Source organism: Protobothrops mucrosquamatus, unplaced genomic scaffold, assembly GCF_001527695.2.
Source record: "Protobothrops mucrosquamatus isolate PMUCROS unplaced genomic scaffold, P.Mucros_1.0 scaffold_280, whole genome shotgun sequence".
Lineage (NCBI taxonomy): Eukaryota > Metazoa > Chordata > Lepidosauria > Squamata > Viperidae > Protobothrops > Protobothrops mucrosquamatus.
Window position 1 is genome coordinate 2,306,406 of NW_015386356.1, and position 18,306 is coordinate 2,324,711.

The following is an 18,306-nucleotide window of genomic DNA, read 5'->3' on the forward strand; positions in this document are numbered from 1 at the left end:
GTTCCAGCTCGCGGGACTGGCCTAAGGGATTTTAAAGGGGTTTTAATTACTTTTAAATTTGACGTATCTAAATATTTCTTTTTAATCAATTTTTAATTAGATGTATATGTTAGTATTTTAATCATTGTCAGCCGCCCTGAGTCCGCAAGGAGAAGGGCGGGATATAAATGCAATTAAATAAATAAATAAAATAAATAAACCTCACAGTGATCGCGTGATTTGGGCATTTGGCAACTAATTTGCAATTAAAATAGTCACAACATCCATGGTTATGTGATTGCCATTTGTGAACCTCATTGTTCGCTCTCAACAAGCCAACGGGGAAGCTGATGGAGATTGCAAATGGTGATCATGTGACTGGGACACTTTAACCATGCAGGATTTGCCTAATGACATCTACTAGAATTGGTACAACTGCCATTTAAGTCAGAGCAGTCACATGACATTATGCCATATAACAGTGGTGGCGAACCTATGGCACGGGTGCCAGAGGCGGCACTCAGAGCCCTCTCTGTGGGCACGCGTGCCGTTGCCCCAGTCCTAGGCCTTCAGCTGGGTTTTATAAAACCTTTTCGCTTTAGGCCTCTGCCGCTGTGTACAAAAAAAAAGGTTCAATCAATCAATCAATTTCAACTTCTCGCAGGAAAAAAAAAGATCTTGCAAAGTTGGAATTGATTGATTGAACTTTTTAGTCCCACCCAGTCTGCTGTTACCACCGCAGCCACGCCCACCCAATGGGCCACACCCACCCGGCACCCGACGATGCATAAGTGGGTTTTGGGTTGCAGTTTGGGCACGTGGTCTCTAAAAGGTTCGCCATCACTGCCATATAACCTCATCGCTTAGCAATGGAATTGTCGCTCCCAATTACCATTTTTAAGTGAGGACGATGTGTTACTAATCCAACATACATATTCTAATTTATCAAATGTCTCCTAGTCTCTTCAAGTGTTTCAACTGCAGCCATATCATCTATAGCCAGTTATGCCCATTTTGGCAGAAAACCCATATTTACAACCCATCAAGGGTTTTTCTGATAAGCTTATTCTTTGCATTTTGGAAGTGCTTACAAAAAAACATGTTAACACCTTTTTATGAGTATGTTTAGCTCAAATAGAAGAAATAAGTTTAATAATTATAAAAACTGGTAATATTATTTTTCATCCAAAAAGACCCATGTTGTTCCTTAGATATATCACAATGTATTACTCCAATTCAATTGCTGATCCAGGACATAAAGATGTTATTCACTAGGAATAGCTGACATTGTTGAACTTGCGTATTACAATTTTGCGATCTTATACTATGTAGAACACAACTGATTAGAGTAAAGCTATAATGAAAATAGCAACAATTGTGTGTTCTTAGTATAATTGCATCTAAGAAATACAGAATAAGAAATAAAAAGAAATACAGAATTGCGCCTACAAAGCATATGATGCTTTTTTTCAATATTTGTCTAATATATCCTATTATTATTTTGGTTCTTTTCTATTCATTTTATAGATAGCTAAATACATTAGAACTCAAAGTAACAATAAATCTTTTTTTTAACTTCAAGTATGAAGACCCAGTCTGTAAAGAAAAATTATATTGTACAAACTTCAATGGTTTATAATAAAATTGTCACATTGATTTTAATTGCTGTTTATTGTCACATTGTCTATAGATAGGATCAAGAAAAATGATAAAATTATTTTTGTCTTTTTACAGCTGAGCAAAACGGGCTCCAAGGATGATGAATAGGAGGACTTTGATATAGGAAAATCTTAGCTGAAACCGCATTGTAATAACATTGATTTTTTTTCACAAGTTTTATAAATAACAGTTCTACACATGTTTAAATGTGTTAAAGTGTACCCATCAAGAGCAACATTTTTCTGACTTTATGATTTTCTTCTTATCACATGTTTTCCTTTAGAGGAAATATGTCAAAGGCAGTGTCAATGTACTTTGTCATGACACTGTAACAATATGTAATTTTCACGTATATTGTTCACTGTACTAAATCATAAAAATCTGTGGTGGTAAATGAAATCAACATAGCTAATTTTAGAAGACTTGCTCTAAAAATTTCAGACTTCTTAATCTCTATATTTGGATTGGAATCCCATGGTTGATTCTTATGTTTACTTCAGTATCATTTCAGATACTATTCATAGCCTTCAGCCTTTATTAGAAGGCTGAAAAATGTTATTGTAGCTGATGTTATGAAAAATATGCACCAGCTTAAATTACATTAAAAAATGTATAGCCCAATTCAAGTGACCCCTTAGCATCCCTTTTGTGCACAGCATATTCATTTTATACTTCAGTGTGATATGTAAAACAAAACAAGGCCATTACAGTTATAAAAAATAATGTAGCAACAGTGATTTCTATTTTCATGACAATTTTGCTACTACTACACTGCATATTACTACAGTGCACACTGGTGCATTCATTCCATGGCAATTATCCCATACCAAAGAATGACTATCCCCATTATTTAATTAAAAACTATATATCCAGTGTTGTCTAGTAATACCAGTCAGTAAAAAAGAGAAAGAATATTATTCTTTTGGCATAACTGCTAATATATGAAGAAAACAGATAGTTACAAAAGTGGAGCCTACAGATAGGAAAGAAGAAATGATTTAAGACTGAACTTATAAGACAGAAAACTGATCCATTTTTCTGGCTGTTGCTGAACTTCTACAACCAGTTTCCCTTATCCCTGGTCAGGCTGTTCTTGGTTGTTGGGAGTTAGTAATATCTTGAGGTCTTACTTTCTCAGTATGAAATTAAAAACAGTTGAACTTATTTCTGCCTAGAATTACATTATATGAAGAATTTATATTTGTTTTTGCAAAAAAATAATGGGATACTGGCTTCAGGTGCTGCCCTTTATTTCAATTTCAATTTTTTACTTGGAATAATAGATATTGTCATTAGTTTCAACCAAATTAATAGATAAGATGATACTTAGATGGAGCAGATATATTGTATTTGAGGCTTCTCTATTATTAGGTCAGTAGTGATAAAGAATAAGATGCCTTAATACCATTTTAAAAAAATTGTTGGGAGGGATTAAATAAATTTCTATTTTTCTTTGTGTTTTTGTTTATGTTCAGGCTCTTTCTACAGACATTGAGCATGTGGTAGTTAAAAATGGAGTCTAAATGGAGTGTTCAGTCTTTGTTAAAATAAATGGAATTGAAATACATAAAGATTTGGCAGAATTATGTATCTAAGACATGTTAAATATTGATACCAAATAAAATATGGTAACTACTTTTAAAACATATCAATATCAAAAAGGTTATTGATATACTAATAAGTGAACACATCTAAAAAGTATGTGACTGAATAAAAAGTAAAATTGAAAGGTTTGTTGGTGAAGGAAGAACAGAGGGAAATGTGTAAGAATTCACACAAAGCAGTAAAACTACTACAGCTACCAAAAAAGTAAATTCAAGCTTCTTTTAAAACTAAAGGTTTTAAAGAGGAAAAGGAAGAACTTAAATGCTCTGGACACTGGATGTTAGAAAATAGTAATGGAAAATAGAGAAATAGCAAAACATGCCCCAGTATGAAATACAGCAAGTGAGGGAACACAATGCAAGGATAACTTGATGTCAGGAGTGTCCTAAATTAGCCTGTGTTTCAAGCAAGAGAAAGAGGGGTGATGTGTGCAAAGAAATGCAAACATACCACCACTATTGGTAGGAACACAGATGCTGTGCTAACATATCAGGCCTATGAAACATTAAGCTTTTTGTAGAGTTTAAATACTAAATATTTATGACATATAAGATGAAAACTGATTTTTTTGGGGGAAAGCTAATGTATCCAGGGTTCTACAAAAGTTTAATTTAGTGGGGAAACTAATTATAGTTTCGTATATGCCATATTTGGCAAAGAAGAGCTACACAAATGTTGACAGATTAATTGTACAAAAATGTGATTTGTATGAAATGAATTCATCCTAGAAAAACTTAACATATTTGCACCTCTGATGAATCAGTATATTTTTCTGAAGAAAGAAGGAACTTTTTTCTCATATCTGAAACTCCACAACTGCCAAGCTTCAGAAAATACTGTCCTTTTATTCAATCAGTCTCTGACAAAGAACTTGTTGCTTGTTTCTATGGAACAGAAATCTAGTTACCTTGACAATTTATTTGAATAGACGAGTTATGGGGGGGGAACAATTGGAATACCCTATCTCTTTCTCTGCTGATATTTAACGTGCAAACCAGATCTTCTAGGTGCACAAGAGAATATTTAAAAGGTAGGTTATCTGGGTACTTATACTGTAAACTATTTTAAGCTGTGAATTATGATCAGTACAGTTTAAAACCTGTAAAAGAAAAATGATTACCTTTCAGGCTTTAAGCAATTAAAAGCAAGTGATTAAATTATTAAAATTAATTAGTAAAATATTTCTCTGAGCACAATCTCTTTAAGTACCTAAAGCCAGTTTGATTCTCTAAATGGATAAGTGTATTATTCAATCTAATAAATAATTTTCTACAGTAACCATTTTACTTAAACAGCCACCTAACAAATTTCAGACAAGATAGAAATTTATTTTTCTTTTCTCACCAAGTTTTAGGCTAATATTTGTAATTGAAGTTTTAAAGGGAGATTACAACATGGTACTCATCTAGTCATTAGGGCAGAAAATCATACTGATATGCTAAATCCATGATCCTGAGTTCCTGAATAATGTTCACATACTAGATTTGACTCGTGAGTCCACTTCTAGTTTCTTTCATATTTGGTCTTGGGCTAATGTCAATAGATTTTCAAAAAGACTGAAACTTGAATTGCAACTCAAACAAGTTATGCCATTGAATGTTGCTATGAATCTATGCTGCCTGGGAAACACCCATATCCATAAACCAAGAGCAGAAGGATAAATAGAAGAGGGCATATTCCCAAGACTGCTGCTTTATGGGTATTTTATAAAAATTATATTCTAAAAAAAAATTTGGGGAAAATATGGGATAGAGATCTGCAGATAAGAAATACAGTTGTAAAGGTAATCCTTGTGATCTTCCTTTGATTGCCAACTCCTTATATAAATGATCTTGGAAGGAAACATTTAGATATGTTTGTATTATAGGTAACTGATTCTAAAGTCTGGAAAAAGAAAAATTACCTGGAAAAGAAACAATAAAATATAACCTTAAATTAGCTCATTCAGCCATGTTGTCAACTTACAGAAAACGAAATTTGCTTCAGAAGTCTTTACATTCAGTAAGTACATTTAAAGATGAAAAATTAATTTTAACTTTTTTCTATTTGTTAGTTTATGTTCCATATAATTATTTCAAACAGGTAGAAGTAATAGTGAAACACATGTAATAATGATTTCAGATATATGTAATGTGGTTTAGTAGGACATTAATACTAAACTCTATGCTAGAGTTTCACATAAAATTACAACAATTACTATTATTTTTCTTCATAGTTTTTAATACAAATGCAAAGCTATACATAGTTTTGAAACACAAATGTAGAATATGATAATAGCAAAGAGCAAGGAAAAATGTACTATTAAGGAACATATTTTACAAACACAAAAGAAAAAAAATAATAAAAAGTGAGCACATGTATACAGCCAACATTAAGCATTTCCATACACTTAAGAAATGCTTTATTCAATTCTGGCTGAATGTTGACAAATATTCTCAAATAAACCTAATAGATTCCCCCCCTCCCCCACATAGTTGGTCTGCAAATAATCATAAAATTTCACATCTGTACTTGCAATGTATATATATTACTATTTTACGTCACTTTTTTAAAAAAAAAATCAAATATAGAAGTATTGTGTATCAATCAAATTGACTCCATATCTATTTAGCTGTAAAAGTTCTAATTTTTGTCTTTTTTGTTTTTTTGTTCTTGTAGTTTTTAAATATCTTACCTTTGAGATAAATAATTTTAAAAAACATATTTTAAAAATAACAGTGCTAGTAATTATACTAATTATAGAAATGAAGGACAGATGACATATGAATACTTGCCTAGATTACAGCAATAAACATTATTTTTTCCATATTCAAATAAATAAATTATTGCAGTATTGGAGCCCATTAAGCTTTTATGACCTTTTCTACAGGATGATAATGAAATTTGTTGCTTTACCTTCAGTTCAAGCAACCAATAGACAATGTAACAAATGTATGTATATTTCAATAATAATGCATGCTTTCCTTCGATGAAAGTTGTGCTATGTTTAGTGAGGTCTACCCCATAGCAATAGCACTTAGACTTATATACCACTTCACAGTGTTTTATAGCCCTCTCTAAGCATTTAACAGGGTCAGCATATTGTCCCCAACAATCTGGGTCCTCATTTTACCAATCTCAGAAAGATGGAAGGCTGAGTCAACCTTGAACTGGTGAGAATTGGAGTGCTGAACTGCTGGCAGTCAGCAGAATTAGCCTGTACTGCATGTACAACCTAAAACACAAACTGAACATGAATTGAAATCAGAAATAGATATCTAGTGTTTTTCTGAACTGGAACAGAATTTGAGTCATTATCTGGCAGTTTTTGCTGACTCTCAGCCAGAAGAGGAACTGGATGAGAGGAGGTTAGCTTATAACTAGGAGTAAAATCTGGTACAGGTAATCCCTGAGTTACGAGTGTTCACTTAATGCTCATTCAAAGTTACGTGATGAGCGCCCCCTAGTGCTTATGAGCAAGTCCCGAAGTTATGAATTTTGCAGCACCATGGCAGTCATTCGCCCTTACGAGTGACCGCAGTGGCTCTGCAACATTCACCCTGGTTATTCCCTCCCCCCCGCCCCAGGTCTCCCTAGGCACCAGGCCTTCAATACTCACCCTATGAAGATCGAGATCCTTCGCTTTCTTGGCTGCTTCAGGCCTTCGGTGCATTTGTAGAGAATGAAGTCCTAAAGTAACGCAAGATCACACGAGATCAGTGGGGCGAGATCTCACGCTACTGATCTTGCGTGATCTCATGGTACTTTAGGCCTCTGTTCTCTGTAACAGAGAACAGAACCAAAGCTGGGGGACACTTCCACTTGCCTCCGGAAGCTGGATCGGTGCTCCGGAGGCATTTTCCAGGCTGCTGTGACCTGGATTTGAGGCTGGGGGAATGCTTCTGCATCCTCCATGGCCTGATCCAGGCTCTGGAGGCCTTTTCCAGGCCACTACTGCCCAGATCTAAAGCTGGGGAATGCTTCCACTCCCCCCATGGCCCAATCTGGGCTCCAGAGGCATTTCCAGGCCTTATTGGGCCATAGGGGGGCTGCGGACGCATTCCCCGGCCTCAAATCTGGGAGGCAGCAGCCTGGAAAAAGGCCTCCGGAGCACGGATTGGGGCACGGGGGGCGTGGAAGTGTCCCCCAGCCTCAGATCCGGGCAGCAGCAGGAACCGCGGCAGAGAGGAGACGGATCTTTTCCAGATGAGTCCGGCGTGGCAGGAAGGGAGGGGGAAGCATGTGTTATTTTAGTAGGTTGGGGAGGCCTTGGGGCCTGTTCCATCACTAGGCCCTCCATGGCCTTCCCCACCCTGAGATACCTCATGTTCGCTTAACGAGGCGCGTCTGTTTTAACGAGCAAGGGAGTGATCTCATTCGAGGTATGAGATTCACTCTATGAGTTTTCGAGTTAGGAGTGGAATGGGCAGGCTTCATTACACTTGTAACTCGAGGACTACCTGTATCTGACTATTCAAAAAGAGCAAAATTCACCAGGCAAGCAGCAGTGAGCAGCCCCTCCCCTCCATAAACTGGCTGTGATGTCAACAAAGAGCCAATCACTTGTAGATACAGCCAGACATCTCTACTGCTAAGATCTTAATATGTCCAGGAGGCCTCTATAATGCAAACAGGCACACGTATTTATCCATAATTGGTATTGTGCTAATGCTGTAATATGATGTACTGATCAATGCTGCTCACCCTGTTGCTCACAAGGTGAGTTCTACACTTCATCCAAATTATCTGAATGAGCTATTGGATCGAGCAAAACCAGAATAAGGGCATATAAACCAATATTTAGAAGAATGTATAGATCTTGCACAATAAGAAGTAAAGTCTGTAAAGTTTATTTATGTATCTTTCCAAATCAAGACATCAGAGTGTACTATATTGACCATGGCAAAAACTAGATTACAGAGTGGGATATCAGTATCTTCAAAACTTGGGAGGCAATAATTTCCTGGGTCTCTAATGAAAGTTAGGTGAAATATGATACCTACAATATACAAGAGTTGAGATACGTTAGGTACATAAGTTGAGATACAACATCTCAGCCTGGCTTTAAACTTCAATATATGGTTTAAATGTCTGTCTATTTTATTAACTCTCCCCAATGTACTATGTTTTCTGAGAGGAATTCTGAAGATCTTCAAAACCTGAATTCTTTTGAAACATTAATGGTTAGTCCTTCTAAAAATGGACCAGCACAATTGTTAATGGTTTTTATTTGGCAATTTGGTATTCTACAAATTCTTGTTGTTTCAATATCAGTTCAATTTCAAAAACTCCTAGTGTACTAAAATTCTTATTTTTCCAAATATATTCATTTTGTACACATATTTCCCTCATACTGTATATAATTTTCTCTAAAACAGTTTCTCAACCTTTGGAAATTATATGTGGACTCCAATTAACAGAATTTCCCAACCAGGGAATTGAAGTCCACATATCCTAAAGTTGTTAAGGCTGAGAAGCACTGTTTTAGAATAATGCATTATACATGTACTCCTGTAGTCAATGGGGAGGTGTCCTAGAGCAGGGCTTTTCAATCTTTTCACCCATTGTACCACTTTTAGGATATACTGTAGCAATATCTGAGTACCACCAGTCACCTAGCAAGGTGTCAAAAACTTGATGACCCCCCCAAAAGGAAAAAAGTGATGAAGTACAGATAGTTCTCGACTTACAACAGTTCGCTTAGTGACTGTTCGAAGTTACAATGGACTGAAAAAAGTGACCCCCAAGCCACAGCCAAGCAAGACACCTGCCTGCCCACCCGGCGGTGCTCTTCCTCCTGTCCGAGGTTTTCATTGTTGTGAGCATTTCTGTTGAGGATTGGCAGCGGGGGTGGGGGGGTGTTTGGTTTTTATTCCCCCCATCTGCTGGGTGGTTACAGCAGGTTTTGGTCACTTCACATGACCCTGGGACACTGTGACCATCATAAATATGAATCAGTTGCCAAGCATCTGAATGTAAATCACAAAACCCTGGAGATACTGTAACATTCCAGCTGATCGGCGCTTCTTCTGGGCTCAGCAGAAGCGCCAGGATCAGCACCGAGCTCCAGCTGGAGCCTGGCGCTGATCCTGGTGCTTCCATTGAGCCCTGACAGCCCTGCAGCTCCAGCCATCTCTCGCTCAGGCTTGTGCGGTCCTGCCACCGGTTCAGCTCATTCCCCCCACCACCACTTTTCTAGGATGGTCGCGTACCACCTGCCAGGTGCCAATGTACCACAAGTGGTACCCGTACCACTGGTTGAAAAGCCCTGTCCTAGAGGCTATTTTGGATTTCTGAGTGCAGGTTAGAAAGCTTCCTGTGGATATGATGTTTGCCTTCCCTCTTTGCCACTGCAATTGCAAATAGTAGAAACAAATAAGGGGCAGTGTATGTATAGTTGGTCCTTGATTTATGACCACAATTGAGAGCAGAATTTCCATTGCTAAGCAAGGTGGTTGTTAAGTAAATCATACCCAATTTTATGACTTTTTTCCATGATTGTTAAGTGAATCACATGATCATTACATGTATCTGGCTTCTTCCATTGACTTTGCTTGTCGGAAGCCGGTTGGGTAGGTCACAAATAGTGATCACATGACCCTGGGATGCTGTAACCACCATAAATACATACCGGTTGCCAAGTGCATGAATTTGGTTCATGTGACTGGGTATACCGCAAAGTTCATAAGTGTGAGGACTGAGTATAAGTCTTTTTTTCAGTGCCATTGTAACTTTGAACAGTAGCAAAACTAGTGGTTGTAAGTTAATGACTATCTGTATGTTGCAGGAAAACCCACAGGTTTGGGAAAACTATGTCAGCAAGGTCCATTTTGCACCTATTGACATAAATATGAGGGCAGGAGAAAGCAGAACAGGCTTTTTGCCTCTCTTTGATTCTTATTAGTGGGAACCTAGCGTGGCTTTGAGATGTTTTGAAGGCTCCAACATCAAAGTTCCTTACCCATCATAGAATTGAGATACAAAATGATGTGCATATGCAGTTAAGTTTCCAGATTATTCAAAATCCAAGGTAATCGAATTATATCAATTTACAATATCTCAATGATTTAATTAATGAGGAAAATTGGCAGTATTCATATATAACAAAGGAGTTACATAATAAAAGTATAATGTATTATAAGAATACTAATATCTGCACCATCAGCCACATCAAGCACCAGTTATATAACTGATTAGCTTTCAGCCTTGTCAACAGCCAGCTGAGATCTCTAATCCTTTGCAGTTACCTTCAGATAATGATTGTTTTCATCTCCACAAGTACTTATCTAATGTGCACATTTGGGAACTGAGAGAACGATAATTCTATATTGAACATATTTGTCTTTCTTTTTAGCCTTCCAGCAATTTGAATCTCCAAAAATGCACTAGTGATATGCTCCACGAAATGTTTTTATCACCACATATTTCAAAGTCACAGAAACATGTATACAAAGATATATGCTCAAAATGGACTGGGGTAAGTTACCATCTGACTTTCTTATTAAAGAAGTAGGGGATGACACATCATTTTAATGAACTGTTTAAGAATACTCCAAGGTAGATGCATAAAAGTGATAATGAAAATAGTTAAATAAGAAATATTAATACACTTCTTTTAAAAATAGAATCAATTATTCTTACTATGAAATACAGAATGCTATATGGAACATAGCAGTAAAATATTGTGTGTCTGCTGATTTTATTATTGGGGGGGTGTTGGAGATTTATTTGCAAAATCCTTAACAGTTGAACTCAATTACTTCCTTAAGAATGTATTTGAAAGTATGGATATTGGGCTTTCTTTGTTGGAGGGGGAAAAATCTGAGAGTTCATTGACTCATGAATTATGATCATGTGATCATTTGGTATCTCTTTGGAATGGAATTGTAATGTATATAATGAGATTTATGGGGATTTCTCTAAATCAGAGTTCTCCAACCTTTCTGGGCTTGTGGCCTGGAGGGGAGAGCAGCTTCCAAATTACTACGTGTGCACACACACGCATGCAAATGGCCACGCCCACATGTGGCATGCGCTGGTGCAGTGCACATGCGCGAATGGCCACGCACCCGTGGCGGCTAGCGCCTGTTTGTGCATGTGCAAACGGGCCACGCACACACCCTGCACTAGCAGCCCGTTTGCACATGCGCAAACGGGCCGCACAAATGCACACCCTCGCTAGTGTCCCCGTTTGTACCCACGTGCATGAGCAAATGGGGCCACGGATGCTAGCGCAAGTGGGGAGGGAATGTGCGGCCATGTATGTGCGCCCTGGCCAGCCATTTCCGTGACCTGCTGGCCAAGAGCCCGCAATCTGGTACTGGGCCGCAGCCCATAGGTTGGGGTCCCGTGCTCTAAATGTTAAAGATGTTAATGGGATATTGAATTATATATGAACACTTTGGCATCTGACTGTTATGAGGAATGATGGCTGTATGGAAGGGGTCTAAAAGAATTATACTGAGAAACTAGAAAAGTTATATTACAGATGTTCAGGAATGGCTTTTGAAAATGTGTTATTTATTCATCTTGGAAAGGGCAGTGTCTTTTACTAGTCAAAGGATGAAACAATATATGCTACTGGTTATTAGACACGGGCAACTTTGGCTCACCACTGTCATAATTCTTGAGCATTACATATGATGGATGGGATTGATGTGAATTGTGTTTCAAAACATCTGGCATGGATCACCCTTGGGTTCAGTTATGATCACTGTTAGTAGAAAGGAAGGAAGTAGTATGATCTGTGCCCCCAATATGTCCCTTTGCTGTAATAAGTCTTTTAAAAACAAATGCTGAAGAAAACTAGTCTTTTAATGAAGGAGAAAAATAACGATAACCCCTTTTCAGTACTCACAGAGTTGTCACTATTCCCTAGTTATTAGTTGGTAATACAACTAAGTAAAATAATATTTTTAAGAAAATAGTTAGCAAACAGATTAATAAGGTCCTTTAAAAAATATTAAAGTTATTAAATTACCTCTAGAAACAAAGATGTCACTGGAATATTCCATATGTAAACATAACTGAAGAAACAGACATGAAAGTCAAGAAGCACTTAAAGGTACGTGATTATTTTTTTCCTTTAAATATCTGGAAAAACATGGAAAGCAGTATTTTCCTAATGTCTGTCTTGGTTCCTTGCAGCATCAAATGTATTTTCGTTTTGCTAAAAGACTGAATCGCCCCTTAAGCAGTAAAAGACACCTTTACAATACAGAGACATTCATCATGAAGGTAAGAGAAACCATTCCATAAATCCCACTTCTCTAATGCAGTTTTGGAAAGTGTTATGCCACTAAATAACAGACAGGTAAGATGATAAACATATGACTTAATTGTATATTCTCCCACACTTCAATCAGCATATTTTTAAATAATTTGTTTGAATGGAAGATTAAAGATTTTATAAATTTGTTGACCAGGTTGTTAATGGAATCTATTTCTGTTGAACGGATATTTTTCAAAATATTTAATCACAAACTCCAACTTGGTTTCAAAGGAGTGGAGTTATATATGTTATAAGAGTACATATATATAGTACTAAAACCCTGATTGTGTTTATCTGTACCCACAAATTAGCCCAAACGGTGTGTTATACCACAACAACTTTTGAATCAAAGAACCGAAAATCTGCTAAATTAAAGAATTTGTAAAAAAAATAAATGTGGAATTGAAATTTCCAGTTTTATTCACAAAGCTGTGGCCATCACAGTTTCCCCATAGTCACATAATGATGATTTCCAATGATCCTTGTCAGCTTCTCACAAAGAAAGATAGGGAAGCAGGCAGAAAGTCAAAAGTCATTCCCACTTCCATTGCTTTTTTGTCTACACATTATCGTTCTATTGATTTCTTTAGTTAAGATAATATTGACTTGTTGTTCAATTTGATTTGCTACAATTGTTTTTCTATTTATGATATATATTCTTAGATAATCACAACAGTCTGGCATTAGAGTAAAAAAATGGCCAGCCTAAAATTTAATATTCATCCTGATGACATCGGACTGTACTATCTTTCTGTCAAAGGATGACACAACAGGTCACAGGGTTGTCTAATCCAAGGGTCCCCAACCTCCTGTATGTGGACTGGCACCGGTCTGCAGCATGCCAGCAACCGGACTGCGCAAATAAGTGAAGCATCATTCACAGGATGCAGGCAGCATGCGAAAGCATATCCCCCTCTGGTCCATGGAAAAAACTCTCTCCACAGAACCAGTGGAGCTGGGGGCTGCTGGTCTAGTCAGTTGAAAAATTGATGGAATTTCTCTTGCTAGATACCTATTTTGTTATCCGAAACACTGGAAAAAATAAAGTAAAACTAAAGTAGGATTTAAAAGCATAGGAAATTGCTTTGTGTAAAAAGTCAAAAATAGCAACAGCCTTGACTAAATTTTCATTTAAGAATAATTTTCATTCAAATTTATATTAATTGCAAATACAGGTACTATATATTATTAATGTTTTACTAATTAATTATTAAGGGTGGAAAGACTAAATATGAATGTTTAAAATGTTGGCATTTCTCTTTAAGATTGCATATACACACATACACACTGTATATACCCCATGATTAAGAACAATTTTACATAAAATCAAATGGTACTATGGATAGCATATAGAGACCCATCTTATCACCAAATATATAGCCATAATCTGCATCTTGATCTTTCATTTAGTATCTTTGCATTGATACCATCTCAGATAATCCTCTAAAAACAATAGCATAATGGGTGTCAGCAAAATTTAAGACTGTCTTATCCTTTCTAAGCCTTTAATGTGCTACATCTAATGAAGGAAAGAGATACTTGGGGTACTGTCCTCATTACAAAAATGTATGCTTATTAGTAGATACTGTACTTATAATTTATGTACCTAATTACAAAACTCTTCTTTCTCTTTAGCAGGAAGGAGACAGTACAGGTCAGGTCAATATTTGTTCAGAGGAGCCTCTGGTTAGAGACAAAGTCTCTGAACTGACTGAAAATTCCAAATACAACACAAAACCACAAAAATCAATGCATATGTACAGAGAACTCCCCCAAAGACAAACACATGGCGACTTTCTTCACTTGGAAGAAAAAGACAAAATCCAGGAAAAGAAATTGAACAAAAGAATAATATATTTATCCAGAAGCACACTTTCAGAGTCTCTGCAGTTCTTGGACATAAATGGATCAGAAGAAAATGAAGAAAAAAATGCTGTTCACAAGGGTTACTCTTTTTTAAGTACATCTCATCTGAAAACCCAGACAGAAGAAATTAAACCCCGCAGCATTTTCCTAATGGAAACTCAGGATGCCACAAATGATGTAAGGTGTCAGAAGAGCCCAGCAGACACCAAAACAAGCAGGGATGTAGTGAGAGGACGAATCCATTTGCCCTGTTTAACCAGAAAGAAAAAATTTATTATCTATATCTGCGGAGGTTATCAAGGTACTTCCAGATGACTTGGGAATTTAAATTTTTAGAGAAGGCCAGAATCTAATCTAAACACAAAAGAACATTCCTTGAGGTTTAAATAGTTTTTAAAATTATTATTCAAACAATTAAGAAGCTAAGTAATGGCATTCTTGGAGCCTCTGAAATATGAATATATCTATAATTCTATATTTTTGTTCATTTGGTAATTTTTTATAAATGTAAAGCTTCATAGTCGGACAGCACATAATACAAGAACACTAAGCTAAATATGTTTGGATGTAGTTAGTAGCTGGATAGTGTGTGAGTGTGTGTGTATGTATTCAAATAAACTAAAGTAATTAAAAGAGGTTCCCTTCCTAATTCAATAGCCATTCTTTTTTATACGGGTATCCTTGTTTAGTGACCATTCGAAGTTACAATGGCACTGAAAAAAGTGACTTATGACTGTTTTTCACACTTAATGAGCATTGCAGCATACCTGTGGTCACATGATCAAAATTCAGATGGTTTACAACTGGCATGCATTTATGACTGGGTCACACGATCACCTTTTGCAACCTTCTGACTAGCAAAGTCGCTGAGGAGGCCAGGATTAACCTAGCTGTGGCAAGAAAGGTCTTAAAATGGAACAAAACTCACTTAAAAATTGTGTTGCTTAGCAATAGAATTTTGGGGCTCAGTTATGGTCATAAGTCAAGGACTACTTGTATTATAGTTAGATTGGAGATACTGAATATAAATCACAGCCGCGCGGGCGGTGTTGGGAGTGACCCGTCGCTCCCATGTAACGCCGCTGCTGCGCGAGCTGCACTGGCTGCCGGTGGCTTTCCGGGTGCGCTTCAAGGTGCTGATTATCATCTTCAAAGTGCTCCATGGCATCGGACCTGGTTATCTCCGAGACCGCCTTCTGCCTCAGATTACCTCTCATCGGCCGATACGCTCCCACAGAGAGGGTCTCCTCAGGGTGCCGTCAGCCAGACAGTGCCGGCTGGCGACCCCCAGGGGGAGGGCCTTCTCGGAGCTCCCACCCTATGGAACGAACTACCCCCAGAGATCCGGGTGATCCCGGATCTCCCCTCCTTCCGCCGCGCCCTCAAGACATGGCTATTTAAGTTGGCAGGACTGGCCTAAGGGTTATTTTTAGCTTGGTTTTATAATAATTTTTTAAAAATAATAACGGCCTAATAATATTTCATTTTAATTAACATTTTAACTTTAGTATTTTTGTATTTATGTATTTGTTTTTAAAAGGCTGTAAGCCGCCCTGAGTCCGCAGGGAGAAGGGCGGGGTAGAAATATAAATAATAAATAAATAAATAAATAAACATACTGCAACTCTGTCAATTCTTTTTTTAAAGTTTAAATGTTGCATAGGTTTGCCTTAAAATCAAGATAATACTATTTAGCAATTTTGCTTTGTTATTTTAATTAGATTCAGAAGTAGAACGAAATGCATTAATGGAAAAATCCTTCCCATGGCTATACAACTACTGTAAAAAGAGAGGTTACGACTTCCATGTATTTGATCTAAGGTGGGGAGTAAAAGATGGTATTACTAATGATCATCATATGGCTTCTCTACATACAAGGACATTAAAGAAATGCCAGCAACTGGGATTCCAAACCTTTATCGTAAGTTGAATAGAATTTGCAATACAATACTCATCCGATGTTTTTTAATATGCAGTCTTATATGTTTTAGTGAAGTTTGTTTGCTCTGATTAGTGATGAGTTCACTCATCATGCTAAGAAATGACCATAGTTTGTTAAATAAGCAACAACTGGCTGAATTTACACTTCAAAACTGGGCCCTAATATTTGTTTTGGATGTGATCTGTGAATCCAATGCATAACTGTATTTTGTAAGCCAGTGGTTCTCAACCATGGAGGGCCCAAAGTCGTCACAGGGCCCCCGCGAAGGCTTGAAGAAATGTTATGATTTAAATCTTGAATAAAGTCTTCGTAGTCTGTGGCCACAAAATGTATTTAAATAAGATAAGATAAGGTTTATTGTTATTTTTTTATTGTGAGCACACTGACACACATTAAAAATGAAATTCTGTTCCCTGCTCTCAAAAGAAAGTATATATCAACTCATACATATACATAACACACATATACACATGCTACACACACACACACATACATATATACATATACATACACACACACACATATATATACCCGTATTTCCCCAAAAGTAAGACCCGGTCTTATATTCTTTTTGCCACCAAAAGAGGCATTAGGTCTTATTTTTGGGAGGTGTCTTAAATTTTTTGTGATAGTTGCCTCGCCTCGTGGCAGCAGGACCTTGCATGTTTTCCGGTGAAGCTGGTCTCTCAGAACACCCAGTTTACAAAGCAATCTACTTATTGCTTTTAGCCCCAATCTAGGAGCGTTGGTTTTTTTTTTTATCATACAGGCAGATACTACTGCAACAAATGATTTTGTGTTCAATTTGGATTTTGCCAACGAGTCTCCCTTTAACTCTTTGTCGGCAAAATCCAAATTGAACACAATATATATATACATATTCATATATACACCCATATGAAGCCACCTCCCAGAAGATAAGGGGTCTGTTGTGAAGAAAAGGTTGAGAACCACTGTTGTAGGCCACTATTTATGGCTAATCAAGAAGAGAACAACTTAAAACTATGGAGAATTTTCCCAACAGTTAAAACAATTAATCAGTGAAATGCCTTGCCTCTAGAAGTTGTGTGTGCTTCAATACTGGAGATTTTTAAGAAGAGGTTGCACAACCATTTGTCTGAAATGGTATAGGGGTTCCTGCTTGAGCCGAGGTTGGATTAGAAGACCTTCCAATTCCGTTATTTTGTTAATCTAGCCATATGACTTGTTTTCAATATTACATATAGTTCCATATTCCATAGTTGAAACCAGCTACATATGAATCCAACAAATGAAAAGTCTTGCCCTTATGAATTTATTTCTGTTACAAATCTGCTAGGGGAAACAAAACGAATTCACCTATGTACCAAAATTAATTGAATCATCTTTGTGACATTTGCTTCATTGGATTACTTAATTTCCAATTGGCACAATACATTAAATATATTGGAATGCCATCAGCTTCAGAGAAAATAATAATTTGTTTGCCAAGAATCATTTTAAAATTATTTTCCATGCTGCATTTCAGGTTTTTATTGGCCAGAAGTATGATGATCTCTCTCTTCCAGAAATAATAGGCAAGGAAGTGTTTGAGTTAATTAAAGCCACAGTGATACGTAGGAAACTGAATATCAAAACATCAAAATACATGCCACCTGCTGATTTGAAAGATGAAATCAAAGTAGAGAGAAATGAAAATCAAGGTGAAATTGTTCAGGATTTCCAGGATCCTGATGCAATGGAAGAGTTTGAAGCTGAGATAAGCAGCCAGAAAGAACATGAAGTGGTTAATTCAAATGAATTGGATTTGCTTAATACTTCTCTACTCACCCAAAAGACTGTAGCTGAATATGAGAAAGAACTTCAGCTTTTGAATCAATGGTACAAGCTGGATGAAAACTGCATCCCTGCAGTTTACAAGCTTCAACCTATTTGGTAAGTTGGATTTTGGTTTTTCAATTGGCCGATGTCATTGGTTACTCTAATAGATTATGTTTGCAGGAATCTCAAAGAGAGGAGTATGCCT

The 18,306-nt window shown here is 36.9% G+C and overlaps 2 protein-coding genes across 3 annotated transcripts in view; both read left to right on the forward strand.

Annotated features, from left to right (window-relative positions):
* The window catches only part of RWDD4 (RWD domain containing 4), a 9,021-nt gene extending 5,737 nt beyond the window's left edge, over window positions 1-3,284 (forward strand). Inside the window, exon 8 of one of the 2 annotated variants that reach the window (XM_015831808.1) lies at window positions 1,714-3,284. In XM_015831808.1, coding sequence (XP_015687294.1) covers window positions 1,714-1,746 — 33 coding nt within the window. In that variant the 3' untranslated portion in view covers window positions 1,747-3,284. The remainder of the gene's footprint in view (window positions 1-1,713) is intronic. The other variant, XM_015831806.1, reaches the window with a different exon arrangement.
* Window positions 3,285-3,774: 490 nt separating this feature from the next.
* The window catches only part of LOC107302656, a 17,783-nt gene continuing 3,251 nt past the window's right edge, over window positions 3,775-18,306 (forward strand). The window contains exons 1-8 of the mRNA XM_015831778.2: window positions 3,775-4,273; window positions 5,111-5,244; window positions 10,577-10,699; window positions 12,209-12,286; window positions 12,370-12,459; window positions 14,129-14,660; window positions 16,081-16,280; window positions 17,809-18,215. Of these exons, the coding sequence (XP_015687264.1) occupies window positions 5,194-5,244; window positions 10,577-10,699; window positions 12,209-12,286; window positions 12,370-12,459; window positions 14,129-14,660; window positions 16,081-16,280; window positions 17,809-18,215 (1,481 nt within the window). The 5' untranslated portion in view covers window positions 3,775-4,273; window positions 5,111-5,193. The remainder of the gene's footprint in view (window positions 4,274-5,110; window positions 5,245-10,576; window positions 10,700-12,208; window positions 12,287-12,369; window positions 12,460-14,128; window positions 14,661-16,080; window positions 16,281-17,808; window positions 18,216-18,306) is intronic.